Source organism: Oncorhynchus masou, chromosome 13 (genome assembly GCF_036934945.1).
Source record: "Oncorhynchus masou masou isolate Uvic2021 chromosome 13, UVic_Omas_1.1, whole genome shotgun sequence".
NCBI lineage: Eukaryota > Metazoa > Chordata > Actinopteri > Salmoniformes > Salmonidae > Oncorhynchus > Oncorhynchus masou.
In genome coordinates, this window is record NC_088224.1 from 28,037,614 (window position 1) to 28,052,639 (window position 15,026).

Genomic DNA, 15,026 nt, shown 5'->3' on the forward strand with positions numbered 1-15,026 from the left:
CCATGGTGACCCAGAGAAGACTGCAGTGTAGCAGCAAGCAAAATTATTAGAGAAGAATTTGAATGAAACCAGTCATATAGTTTTAATTAGCTAACACCTCTCTCACCATCTCGTTCTCTCCTCTCTTTCTCTCTGTCCCCCCATTCCTCTATCTGCCCCTCTCCCTCTTTTTCTTTCTACCTCTCACCTCTATATATCTATATTTCTCTATCTACCATTCTCCCTCTCCTTGTGTGTGTCTCTCGCTCTCTCTTTTGCTCCCTATCGCTCTCTCTCTCTCTTTCTCTCCAGTGTGTAATGCTCTAGGATGACTGATGGTTTTATAAGATGGAGGATCCTATGTCCATCCCAAAATGACTCCCTCCTCCACTTCCCGTTCATCCTGGGGACGCCTTATCTCACAGGTGTCGTTGGCACACATGTAAAGAAGAAGGGTAATGCACGAGGGTGCAGGTGACAAGGGTCCCATATGGCCCAGCGCACCAGCTGCCCAACGGACATGCACGACCTCAAAGTGTCCCGTTCACAGCGTACGATTGGTTTCCGTTTCCTGTATCTGACAAGGTATCCATGTTTTACTATTGATGTGCGTGACTCAGTGTCTTTGTCAGGCACTTTACGGCAACAGGTGGATGGGCTTTCCACTTATGATGCAGCTGATTCCCACAACCCAAGTTATCTTAGTCATTTTAATTATCCGACATTGTAATTGACTTGAGGTATTGTAGCCTATTGAGTTCATGCGGTGTACTCAGTGCTTAGAGAAAAGCCAGATGACACCTGCATTGTCAATGTCATGACAGCTGCCATTGAAAAGCGTTGACGGCTGAGTTAGAGCACAGATCCGGTAAAGGTGACTCATCCTCGCTAATTATTCAAACTTCAGCAGGGATCCTGAACCTTTGGGTTTCAGAGGCCATAAATACCCGTGTCAAGTCGCTGAAGGGACTGACAGGTTTTATGTATAGCCTTGCTTTTGAAGAGCTCACCAAGAATTACTTTCTAAAATGTGTCCAAAAGATCCCAATTGTGGTGAGTTGACCATTTTATTCCTTTGTTAACCTGAAATATATGCCAAATATAAGGAGACTATGAAGTAGGACTATTTTGTGTGTGTGTGACTTGGTGTGTTTTACACATGATTACTTGTTCTGTTACCCGGCCTTTTATCCTATTGTTACCTCACGTTTAGTCTGCAGTGTCTACGAGGGGGAATTGTCCCATTGATTGGGATAGCATTGGTAGCCTGTAAGCGTCTTATTTTTCTAGATTGTCTTTTCATCCTCCCTATCGCAATTGAGATGGTGAGAAATAGTCAGATTTGTAGAAGTGACACTTCACTCAACTTTTTGGATTCCTTTCAAGGTTATTCTATCTGGTTTTATTTTCCATTTAAACTTACCAATATTGAGAGGGCACTACAAAGTTATAACAACGCACCAGTAATAATGTGCCATAGCCTTGTAGCCTATGAGGACAGGCCCTCCCCCTCTCACACAAGGCAACACAACCCCTCTGTTTACGTGCATATTCATTATCTGTATCAGTCAGCGATTCTGAGGGAATTCGATGGAAACCTATTTCACCGTCTTTCACAGACCGTGCACCCCCAACACAAATAACAAGCAAGTTATGGTGAATTATAAGAGCAACATTCACGGGAGGGTTGTGTGGAACTAGTATCTCAAGAGATAGGTGTTTATTTATTTCCTTTGTTTACAGCGTGTAGTCGATAGTAATCCTAAACACGTATGACAGTAGCAAAATATGTTAGCTCAAAATTGTTTCAAACGAAATGACAAAGGGGAATGCATGTAGCCTGCCTATCCTGGATATTTCTATAAGATCAGCTACTTTAAATAAGATCTTCTATTTTTTCCTGCTCACTGCTACATGTATTTTCCTGATATTAACCTATTCTTTGGTTTATAGATTATTTTAATGTGACTTTTTTAGTGTGTTCGTGTGTGAATGCAACAAACAGAAACAGGACAACTGGATTTAGATGTCCTTGGTTTTTGATGGTGTGGAATGTGGAAGGGCAAGGTTTAATTTGAATGGTTTCCGTGAATCCATGCACCTGAGTGACTCATTATCCGCATATTCAAATGCTCCAGGCACTGTGGGGGTTGTGGCTCTCCTGTCCCGGAAGTGGAGGGGGTCGCACGGTGTGTGAGTCCCCCAAGGCCCCGCTGCTAACATCTAGGTGGTCCTCGCCGCTGATTGGTCGCTCGGCGAATTTGGGCCCTATCACCGTGGAATGTCCAATTTATCAGCCAGAAGATTGCAATTGAGCATCACGTGGTGGCCTGGATCGAAAAGGTGGGGGTTAATATTAGAGGTATAGGAGGGTCAGAGTGGGCTCCCTTCCATATTGTGCAAGAGACCAGGAGAAGGAAAATACACTATTTTCCAAAGAGGGATTACCGAAAAACGTGCACGGATGTTGACGATACAACCAGAGTTTATTGCCTGATTCTTCTGGAGTTGTAGGAGGGCCAGGAACCCCCCAAACCATGGCAGAAGGTACAGGCAATGGTTCCACAGGTTCTTTGAAGATCTTTGAGGGGATTCGATGGAAAGATCTCTTTATGAGAAGAGACAAAAAGAGGGCGGGTTGGGTTTCCTTGTATTGTCTTTCAGATTTGGGGATTCTTTTGAGAAATGATTCCCAGCAGTTTTACACCACCGGTTGTCAGGGCGAAAGTATCTCCAACACTCTTTGTTTGTTTCCATTGCTGTTCTGTTCCTCTTCTGCGCCTTTGTTAAACTGTATTCGGGAAAGTGTTATTGTGTAGAGTGAAGGAGGGTTGAAGGTGGACAGGGCAGGGGGGACTGGGGAGAGGAGGACACGGTAACTCTGGATTAAAATATACCCGGCAAAGAGATGGTCTCTTTTTCCGAACAGCAGTTTACAGGTAGATCGGTCATTAGTGTTTAGATTAGGAACGTTTTCCGAAAGCAACAGCACAGGTTTGCCTGAGAATGTTCTTGTAATGATTTATTCTTCGATTTGGGACCTACAATCTCTTTTCATGGAAGAATGGTTTTCAGTGCTTGCGTTGACATTTTGGGATAAATTATGACTATAGGTGATGCATTTTGCTTTATACATTTCATTGGTAACTGAATCTTCAAGTTTAATATTTTCTATATTTTTTTCTTCAACTATTCAAAGATATTGTGTTCTCGGTTTTCGTTGCTCCTCATGGGAAGAAAATGCAAACTTTTATTAGGCTACATTATCAGAGTCTATCTCTTACGTGCTTGTAATGGTATATACATTTAAAACGTGTACATTTATTCAAATGATTCATTTTGACGATATTATTTCGATTAGCTTATATTTATTACGCATATTATTATTTATAAGAATACATCATTATTATCGTATTGTTATATATAATTAGGCTAGTATGATTAAACCTATTATTATTATCACCATTAGCGTATTGTTTCCATTTCACAACAACTTGAAAAAGAGTCCGTTTAATATACTCGTTTAAAAAAAGTGTATTCTTATGGATTATATATCGACATTGTTTCGAATAGCAACATTGTTTACACCCATGTGTTCCTAGCTTGCTGCGCTGCTCTCGAGCTCTTTACCATTACGCAACCCATTAAATGCCTTCTTCATGTCGAACCAAAGAACTGACGCTGAAAAACATCCGAGTAAGAGCCTCCCCAACTCGTTTTCCTGTCACAATTGTTGACAAGACATGCCATATTTCAAACATCTATATTTTCTAAACTGACTGAGTGACATTATTTTATCTCGAAAGGGGGCTGTGCAAAGACGGAAGAGGAGGAAGCCACGGGCTCAGAGGAGGATCTCGGTTCGTCTCGTGGCAGCGGCGTGTGTAAATGGTTCAACGTCCGGATGGGTTTCGGGTTCCTGTCGATGACCAACCGTGATGGGACACCGCTCGAGGAGACTGTCGATGTATTCGTTCATCAGGTGAGGTCTGCTGTGGGACTAGGACTCGAAGAGTGTGGCGTTGATGTTCGTCAAGGCCTGTCTCGAGCTCCAAACAGGTCTGAATGGTTCTATTGGCGCGTTTTTGTGCGAGTGCATGTCTTATTTATCAACAATGTAAATATCCCACTTTTGTGATGTTTTCGTTAAGGTAGGTCATTATTATTTACCTGCCTTGATTTAGCGTTTTTAGGCATTTGAATTTATCGATCATGCAATTATATAGGCCTATCACTCATTGTTTATTGTGCTTGAAAACCACTTTGCTGCACTCATTCAAAACGAATTTATAGTTTGTATGTTTTCATAGCTTATATGTTGGGAAAGAGGCAATAGGATTTTTAACATATATTTTTAAACATTTGACAACATTGTCTTGAAATTGTCAGCTGATTCACGTTTTAGAAATTAAAATATGTAGGCCTATTTCTCAGCAGTGCATGTGGTTTATAATGTTATTCTTACAGGCTGAACAACTCTTATTAGGCCTACATTAGTTTATTACTCAGTTAAAACGTATTATGTAGCTAATATTACCAAATCGAAACAAGCATGAAAAATAAAGTCAAGTAGCTTTAAAACTAAAAACAAGATTTTGTTTATTTTATGTTCAGATGATATGCCATCAATGCTATAACTGGAATCAGAGGCCCATCATCTTTGTAGTTTGCATGAGAAAGTTAATGTTGTTGTCAAGAAGTGACATGTAAAAGAACCTCTCTAAAGTAAGATATAAGCAAGCCAAGAACAAAAGTGTTTGGTTAATTTATCAGTTGTTACATCTGATTAGGCTTCTGATTAGGCGTTGCAAGCAGGGTAATGGTAGCCTTTAGGGAAATTGATTATCATATTGCCCTAAAACTAGCTAATGAATGAAACATTTACAGACAAAAATATAACATCTTCATAATAATAGATTGTTTGTATTTGGTGTTTTAATAAACCTACCAGAAAATAAAATGAATTGAATCTGAATATTGGTTTTGAAATACAAAAGGATGGTTTCAATATAAAAAATATTTTGGCACATTTCTACCTCACAATGTTTTAGAGTTTTACAAAGGCAGATAATGAATGACAATAACTGTTGGGGAATAAGTGTCATGTAAAATGTCGGAATTAGGAGTAATGTAAAACCAAGTTAGTAAAACCGGAGGGGAAATCTAGTTTGTTTCAAATGGAATGGAACGCTAAGCATCCTGAAAGACAGCCTAATGACTCCAGGATTGTTTTGTCAAATTAACCTGGAGATTATTAACATGCCCGAGAATCAATCAATCAAATGTATTTATAAAGCCCTTTTTACATCAGCTAATGTTACAAAGTGCTATACAGAAACCCAGACTAAAACCCTAAACAGCAAGCAATGCAGATGTAGAAGCATGGTAGCTAGGAAAAAACTCCCTAGAAAGGCAGGAACCTAGGAAGAAACCTAGAGAGGAACCAGGCTCTGAGGGGTGGCCAGTCCTCTTCTGGCTGTCCTAGGTGGAGATTATAACAGTACATGGCCAAGATGTTCAAACGTTCATAGATGACCAGCAGGGTCAAATAATAATAATCACAGTGGTTGTAGAGGGTGCAACAGGTCAGCACCTCAGGAGTAAATGTCAGTTGGCTTTTCATAGCCGATCATTCAGAGTTAAAGACAGCAGGTGCGGTAGAGAGAGAGAGTTATGACTACCATAATGTCCGAGGCTGTCTTCTCCACCGTCCTTCCTGAGTTAAGGTAGAGGTCTGAGGGACTTCAAAGTAGAGTTTGGGCATAACATTTAAAATGTGCTAAAATGGGGAGATTGATTTACAATAGGGATTTGGTCCGAAAGTGCTAATATTGGCACTTGGACTTAAAAAAGAGTAGACAGAGAGACAGGGGTTAGTCTAAGCAGAGATAACAAGGCTCATTCCTCTCGGTCCCCATCGAACCCTGCTTCCTGTTATAAAGTCCTTCAAACGTCAGGGGAGTTGGCATCTCATGTGGCAGCCCACCCACCCCAGACTAGCCATACCCTGACTCCCACCCAGACCCTCTGCCCATAGCCCCAACCCATCCACCCTCCCCAGCCATCCACCACCAGTCCTCCACACTCTGTAAACCTGGATGCTAAAGACCAAAGTCCTCCCCTCAAATTTCTCTGCTCCATGTTCCTGTAAACTGCTTTATCAAAGGAAGAAAAATGAGTGATTCACCCATAAAAAGGTTATCAAACACCCACATTACCAGTCCCCTAATCCACCTCTGCCCTCATACAGGCCTGTAGGGACTGCTGGACAATGGCTGCTATTGTCAACGTAACAGAGAGGAAATCCTGCTGGCTGTGATCTTCTACTGTGAACTTGTACTATCTGTGAATGAAGAGTGGGTGGTGGGGAGGTTGTGTGTGTGTGAGTGTGTGTGTGTGTGTGTGTGTGGCGGGGGGGGGGTTATGAGTGTGTGTGTGTGTGGATAATATTGTGTGTTTGTGTGTGAGAGAGAATGAGATTGACAGAAACGGAGAGAGAAAGAGAGAGCTTGAGAGCTGTGTTCATTCACAAGAAAGCAGTCAAGGGAGGGAGAGTTGGGGTGGGGTGATTGAAGGAGGAGAGGTTAGCGGGGTCAGGGGATAGTTCCGGCCCGTTCACCTCCTGAAGGGGAAGGAATGCTGAAGGTTGTCAGGCCATCATGACTTGGATTCCTTTCCCACCATTATCACTTCAAACCCCCCAGAAGAGACCTCACAGTCTGGGTTAAGACTGATGCTATGCAAGGGCCATAAACTGACCCTCCACATCACAGCCCTCTCACCATCATCATAAAATTCTGCTCCAGAACATTTTAAGATTGGCTTTAAAAAAAATCTATGAGCATAGTATAATCTGGTAAACCAGCCCAGTATCATAGAATAGACATAGTAGTCACATAGTAAATGTAAATTCGGGACACTCAAATTAGGATAATATGTTACTTTTGGTATGGTTACAGACGGCAGAAGGTTAATTAAGGCAAAAACAGAGCATTACGCATGATTCTTTATGTAAATCCGAGAAAATCCATTTAGTATAATATGTTATGTATTCATTTGTGGATGTCCAGTATACAATTCGTATGCTATGTTATGAATTTGCAAAACATACAATACCTTACGAATTTTTAAAATGTATGATACGTCATGAATTCCAACTTTTTGTGGCTAACGCTAACATTTGCAAGCTGGCTAACGTTAGCTAGGTTAGGGTTTAAGGTTATACACCCCAACGTATAGCAACCCAAAGGTTGCGTGTTTGAAATTTCATCACGGACAACTTTAGTATTTTATCTAATTAGCAACTTTTCAACTACTTACTACTTTTTAGCTACTTTGCAACTACTTGCCTGTTAGCTAACCCTTCCCCTAATCCTAACCTTAACTCATTTAGTTAATTCTTCCCCTAACCTTAACCCTTTAACCTAACTCCTAACCTTATCCTCTAATCCAGCTAACGTTAGCCAGCTAACTAATGTTAGCCACAACAAATTGGTCTTCTTAGCATATCATACATTTAGCTAATTCTTAAAATATTGTACTTTTGGAAAATCATAATATATTGTACATTTTGCAAATTCGTAACATATCATACGAATTGTAATTCGTAACATGTCATACAACATGGCTGATGGACATCCACAAATTAATATATATCAGATGAAATTTAACATATCATACTAAAGAGAGTGTCTCGGATATACAGTGCCTTCGGAAAGTATTTAGGCTCCTTAACTTTTTGTTTTAGATTACAGCCATTCTAAAATGGATGAAATTGTATTTTTCCCTCATCAATCTACACACAATACCCAATAATGACAAAGCAAAAACAGGTTTCAGAAATGTTTTTGTAATTTATATTTAAAAAAACAACTGAAATATTACATTTACATAAGTATTCGGACCCTTTCCTCAGTACTTTGTTGAAGCACCTTTGGCAGAGATTACAGCCTTGAGTCTTCTTGGCTATGATGCTACAAGCTTGGCACACCTGTATTTGGGGAGTTTCTCCCATTCTTCTCTGCAGATCCTCTCAAGCTCTGTCAGGTTGGATGGGGAGCTACGCTACACAGCTATTTTCAGGTCTTTCCAGAGATGTTCGATCGGGTTCAAGTCCGGGCTCTGGCTGGGCCACTCAAAGACATTCAGAGACTTGTCGCGAAGCCACTCCTGCGTTGTCTTGGCTGTGTGCTTAGTGTCGTTGTCCTGTTGGAAGTTGAACCTTCGCCCCAGTCTGAGGTCCTGAGCGCTCTGGAGCAGGTTTTCATTAAGGATCTCGCTGTACTTTGCTTCGTTCATCTTTGCCTCAAACCTGACTAGTCTCCCAGTCCCTGCCGCTGAAAAACATGTACGCAAAGAATAATACGAACCAGGTTGGGGAAACAGACCAGGGTTACTTTCTGTGTCTCTGGAAGGTCTTGAACAAGGCATGATTCTTCACCTTAAGCTCAATGGTATGAAATTAGTGTCATACCTACCTCTGTTCAGGCAGCTGCACATGAGACAAAGCACGTGAGGACGATAGAACTAGGTGGCCACGAAATCCAAGCTTCTTTTTCCAGAGGCCCTGGACTAAGGTTGACAATGGCAAGGAAATGTCTTTCTCAAGGTAGACACATACATTCTTGAAACCATTATTTATGTGCCTTTTGGGCAGCTATCCCAAGAATGCACACCTTTCCCCTCCTCCCTTATTTTCCCAACATCCTTAGCAGTGGTCAGTCTGGGACTTGACCAGATAAAGTTCTTTTGGAGAGTCTATTGGCTGTTCTGTGTGGTGGTGGAGAGGAAGGGGAGGGGGAGGTTGGAGCTTGGAATGCTGTGACTAGCTTGGGGGAGGGGGTAACGTTGTCCATGCAGACACACACACATTCTGAAGTGGGAAGGGTGTAGTGAGCAAGCAGTTATTGTTGTTTTAATAGGGCTGTCAATGGGACTGGAATCTGGATTGGCTGAGGGGGTTGGCCCCTGAGAAAGCGTGAGAGTGCCTGGATGTTTCCATTGATGTATTAAAACCTATGCAGAACGTTAATGTATGCATGTAGGATCCCAATTAAGGAACAGCTCTTAGCTGTAAGCACACCAGCAGACAACATGTGAAGGGGACCAGCTATATGCACAAACAATGGCAGAGTCAAATTAATTTAAACTTTTTGTCTCTGCTTCCTGACCAGGCTGGGAATTGGGCTGGGGAACAAATGCACCCTTGTAGACACAGGAAGGGCATCATATCTGGCCTTAGAACTGTTTTCCACAGTTATTCACAGGCTTAGAACCATTTTAATATCTTCTCAACAGTTCCCTGGCCAAATAACCTTTCTCCAACTCGGACTACTCATTCCCCATTCCCCCACAGGGTAACGCTTCCGCTCTACCCTCACCTAGAACAGTTCTCATGCTGTTCTAAACTATTCCGCGGACCACACTCATGCTCCCTCTCCCCTACACAGAGCAAGCTGCACATGGAGGGCTTCCGTAGCCTGAAGGAGGGCGAGGCGGTGGAGTTTACCTTCAAGAAGTCGTCTAAAGGCCTAGAGTCTGTTACGGTGACGGGGCCAGGGGGAGCACAGTGTGTAGGCTGTGAGAAGACACCTAAGGGGCAACAGAAACGACGCTCCAAGGGGGACAGGTGAGACAGTTCAATCAATATTTTTAAATGGCACATAGCCGAACCATGCATCACTTAACATCCCCACTTACTCAAAATAATTCCATGATATGGAAACACTGTAACACTCTGCTTATAGTATTAACTATGAAGATCGCTGCAATATTAACAACAAGTTTATCTGTGGCATGGTTGTTAACAAATAATTTGAGGGTGTTGAAAATATCTGATGTCATCATCATGAAAGTTGCCAAGTTTACCGTTTTAGCCACAATGGTCTGACATCAAACAGATTTATTTATCCTCTTTGGTGGAAATTCAGGACCTAGTTACGCCAGCATAAACGCAACTTTATTCCCTTTTTATACATTTTTCTCTCTACTCATATTCTGACCTTAAATTTAAGCATGGGGGAAACACCAACGCCAGCGAGGTATGCGTTTGGAGTGGAGATAAAATAAATGTGGCGGAGGTGTGTCTACAGATTCTGACAAATAATTCCACCACCTTTACATGTGAGGAAACCATGAGTAAGGTCAAGCATACCTGCCTGTTCCAAGTAGAAAGAGCATCCATATTTTTTGCAATATAAATAACAGCGTTCTCCATACACTGTAATTTAGCCTGCAGGGATTCAATAAAAAGGCAAAGAGTCACGCAAAATGTAACCTTTGTCCTCTCTAGAACGGTTTAATCATACAGTATGCCCCGACATTTCCTGTTTCCTTCAATTAGTAGGCTAAAGCCTACGTTATTATTAGTCACTATCAGTAGGGATGGTAAGTAATAACCATGTATAGCTTATATCAGTGGAGGCTGGTGGGAGGAACTATTGGAGGACCAGCTCATTGTAATGGCTGGAATGGAATGGTATCAAACAAACGTAAATGACATGTTTGACTCAGTTCCATTGATTCCATTCCAGCCATTACAATGAGCCCGTCCTCCTATAGCTCCTCATACCAGCCTCCTCTGGCCTATACTTAATTACCAATTTAGTGTTTGTTCCCTTCCCTACATTTGTATTGTTCCTTTACATCGTTGGCTTTAGCCTACCTTTAGCCTACCACATGATTGTGGTTGTGGTTAAGTGTCAAGGACAAATGCAAATTGTAGTAAAAATAAATTGGGACATGTAGGCTTATTAAAAGCTCCTAAAGTCGATGTCCGGGTCCCTGTGAAAATTTAATTAGCATAATAAATAAATCCCTATAGAAATCCATTAGTTTAAACTAGAGATATCTGTTTTTTTCCATTGGATGCATCTCAATCCACCACTTCCGCCTATGTCACGCTTCCGCATCTGCGGGGAAAGGTGACAGAGCTAGAGTGGTGTTTGTCAGACCATGAGACATCCCAAAAACCGTTCTTCTCACAAAATCGTCTGTAGTGTCCGAACAGTTTGGGCTACACACTAATATGACCCCTCTGTGGAAAGGTGAGACTCGAACATGAACACATACATGTCGGTTGTTTTGCTCTAGAACGCCACAGGCTTCACACGACTGGTCTGAAGGTCCCCAGGTACCAGTTGAAAAAATTAATGGAAGTATATATTGAGACTGTTTAAGTGCCTAAAATATGGGGTTAAATACATGTATAAAAAAATGGTTCCTGATCTTTCATCTATCAGATATAGGACAGACACTTCGGAACAAACTTCCTTTAGATTTTTTTGTGGGACTGTCTGTTGTTCCATGTAGGAAATCTGTTATTCAATGAGTGTATGGGCTAATAGCAGGACAAAAATATGTTTTCATCAAAGGGGTCTTAAAATTCAATATCAACTAGCAAAAGGATCCTTGGTATGACTTTCTTTAAAACAATTCCATATAGCTTAGTAGAACCCCCCCCCCCCCCGTAAATCATTAAGGAGCTCAAACATAAAGGAGCCATAAAACTGGTCTTCTTTAGTCTAGTTGAGTATCTGGAGCATTAGCATTTGTGGGTTCGATTAGAGGCTCAAAATGGCTAGAAACAAATAACTTTCTTCTGAAACTTGTCAGCCTATTCTTGTTCTATTCTTGTGCAGATTTGCCAAGAAAAAGCAATATCTCAGACTGTCCAATAAAAATAAAAGATTAAGATGGGCAAAAGAACACAGACACTGGACAGAGGAACTCTGCCTAGAAGGCCAGCATCCCAGAGTCGCTTCTTCACCGTTGACGCTGAGACTGGTGTTTTGCAGGTACTATTTATGAAAGCTGCCAGTTGAGGACTTGTGAGGCGTCTGTTTCTCAAACTAGACACTCTAATGTACTTGTCCTCTTGCTCAGTTGTGCACCGGGGCCTCCCACTCCGCTTTCTATTCTGGTTAGAGACAGTTTGCGCTGTTCTGTGAAGGGAGTAGTGTACAGCGTTGAATCAGATCTTGAGTTTCTTGGCAATTTCTCGCATGGAATAACCTTCATTTCTCAGAACAAGAATAGACTGACGAATTTTAGAAGAAAGTTATTTATTTCTAGCCATTTTAAGCCTGTAATCGAACCCACAAATGCTGATGCTCCTTTCAGCAGAACAACAGTTTCAACTGTGCTAACATAATTGCAAAAAGGTTTTCTAATGATCAATTAGCCTTTTAAAATGATAAAGTTGGATTAGCTAACACTACGTGCCATTGGAAAATAGGAGTGATGGTTGCTGTTAATGGGCCTCTGTACGCCTATGTAGATATTCCATAACAAATCAGCCGTTTACAACATGAACAATGTCCACACTGTATTTCTGATCAATTTTATGTTATTGTAATGGACAAAAAAATGTATTTTCTTTCAAAAACAAGGACATTTCTAAGTGTCCTTGTTTTTGAAAGAAAAGCAATTTTTTGTCCATATATATATATATATATATATATATATATATATATATATATATATATATATATAGACAGTGCAACTCTTTATTTATTTGTATAGCTTGCAGTTCATTAACTGTTAGTCACCACCTCCACACAAAATACTTTTCTCTGGGTGTGCTCCAGCTATGCTTTTTATTAGCCTATTGAGTCTTATGACCTCAAACACCACATAGATGTGAGTTTATTTAACACTGTCTCCGTCTCTCTCGCCGACTCACAAACATAACAGTGGAATGCAGAAGTAAAAAGGGAAAAGGATCCTGACTCCCAAACATGAAAGTAGGAATAGGGGATGCAGAAAGGGGAAAAGGATCCATTTAATTGATACCAGATGTAGGTACCCTGAGAGAGGTCATAGGTCATGGCAGCCATGGCAACAGTGGGTGTGTTGTGTAAATTAGGTGGGGGAAAGGCAGATCCAGAGAGAAAAGGCTAGGGGTCAGGGGTTAGAGGTCAGGGTGCAGTATTGAAACAAAGAGCCCCCTCTGCTCTCCTCTCCCACCCTGGTGCCCACACTGATCAATAATCAACGGCATCCTAGAAGAGGAGAAGGTGTGTGTATGTGTATGGTAGGGGGTTGGGATGCAAAGGGCAGAGGACAGAAAAAGGAGGGAAGTGGTAGTAAGCTTGGGGAGGCTCTGATGCTCCATCTGCGTTGGAGTTAATGCAATCACAAAATTCCCCATTGTTACTATACTCACATCTACTGATTTGAGATTGTGTGAAATGTATGTGTTGAGGCATTGGTTTTAATGCACTATACACCTCCTAAAATGATCATACACAAGTATGCAGTAAATAAACTGTGCATACATAAGAGGCAGTCATACTAATAATGCTGATATTTTCTCAAGATTTACTTAATCTTATCATAGATGAGATCTGAGGAAATTCAAGAATCTGAAACTATATGTGGGAGAACACTGCACTCTGGTGGAAGAAGGTGTTAACTGTCTGAAATCATTGTATTAGTGCAAGTCCCCTTCTCCCATTGTGTTCTAGATGCTACAACTGTGGAGGACCTGACCACCATGCCAAAGAATGCCAGCTACCTCCTCAGCCCAAGAAGTGCCATTGCTGCCAGAGCATCAGCCACATGGTGGCCAACTGTCCAATCAAAGCACAGCAGTCCTCTCCTGGCTCTCATGGAATAGCATTATCATTGAGGGATGAGAAAGAGGAGCAGAGCCATGCCCCCTTACTCCCCAGGGAGAGCTCTGATTGATCCATTCAAGGATTCAGCCAATCACAAGGTTTCATTGTAATGCTGCTGTTGGAACTACATCAGGCTGTCTTTATTTATCGAACGAACATCAAGAAAATTGTACTTTTATTGATGCGATAGTTGAGATTGAGAGTTAGCTCTGTGTTTTAATGCACAGAGAGACACATCTATCCACCTTCTTTGCAACTCAAATACTGTTAGTAATTCCTTTTCTTTTGTCTATGAAGGTATTCGTTCTGCATTAGATAAAGAAGTGTCTTAGCTTCACACTGAAACAATCAAAACTCACTGTGTTTACAAACTGCAATAAGCTTTGTATTGTCAGTTTTTACCACTGTACCTATGTGCACTGATCATTTTATTTCCCCTGCTGCAGCTAAATCAGAGCTAGCCTACGTGGATTTTATTGGGGATGATCGTGAGTGTTTTCCCCAAAACCTTTTGTTAGAAAAAGGTAAAGAAAATACAATCATCCAAGTGAATATACAGAAGTAGATTGTTTTTTGGTCAAAAAGGAGTGTGTCTTTCTGCTTATTGAAATCTTCATTGGGTATTATAAGTCATTGTGCATTTCTTCGGCCAAGTGAATGTTTTAACCCTTTCTGCTTTATGAATGTTGGTACACCATGGATGCCGATAGGACTGTGTACAATACAGCTTGTCATAAGTGCCATAGCCTGGCCAATTGTCTCATGGGTGGTTGGATGTTGCCTCCTCCCATGCATTTCACAAAGCTTTGACTCAAGGCTAATTGCTAGACCAGCGTTGATTGTATGACAGACTGTGTCTTTCTGTCTGTCCCATAGCTTTTACTTTGGATGTAGACATGGCTTTCTAACATATTCTACATATTAGGGGTGTTCTCATACCCTGCCCAATACATTACCTGTTTATCATTGTCTCGTTGTACTTGGAAACTATTTAGAAAAAATGTGCTTTCTTGGATGGAGCTTTTCTTGGATGGAGTGTTTTTTCTTCAAGGACATATTTTCATGATTGAGTGCAATGATAAAGGGACTCAAGTGTTGAATAAGATGGTTCTAAGTGTAGTCTTCATTCCTCTTTTACAGAGGTGACTGGAATACTTTACACCTCTTAAATGGATATAGATATTGTTATCTTTTTATATTTATTATTTATTCATTGTCTTAATTCTCTAAACCTCTAATTGATCTAGTATTACAATTTACAGCTCATTTCTGTTTAAACTGAAACTTGCTTTGGTTGTGGGCTCTTTAGAGCTTCATGGTCATATTTAGGGGCTTCGTTTTCAGTTGACTTCGTAATATGTTGTGCGTAAACCATTGCAACAATACTCTGCACTAATCATGTATGGAGTATGAGTATGGGCATTTCTT

General features: G+C 41.0%; 1 protein-coding gene across 1 annotated transcript; it reads left to right on the forward strand.

The window, feature by feature from the left end:
- The first annotated feature begins 948 nt into the window (after window positions 1–948).
- LOC135551390 (protein lin-28 homolog A-like) lies at window positions 949–14,685 on the forward strand. The gene is made up of 4 exons (XM_064982609.1): window positions 949–1,032; window positions 3,786–3,961; window positions 9,429–9,607; window positions 13,446–14,685. Exons 1-4 carry the CDS (start codon window positions 1,008–1,010, stop codon window positions 13,666–13,668), a joined length of 603 nt encoding a protein of 200 aa, XP_064838681.1. The 5' UTR covers window positions 949–1,007; the 3' UTR covers window positions 13,669–14,685.
- Window positions 14,686–15,026: the final 341 nt, after the last annotated feature.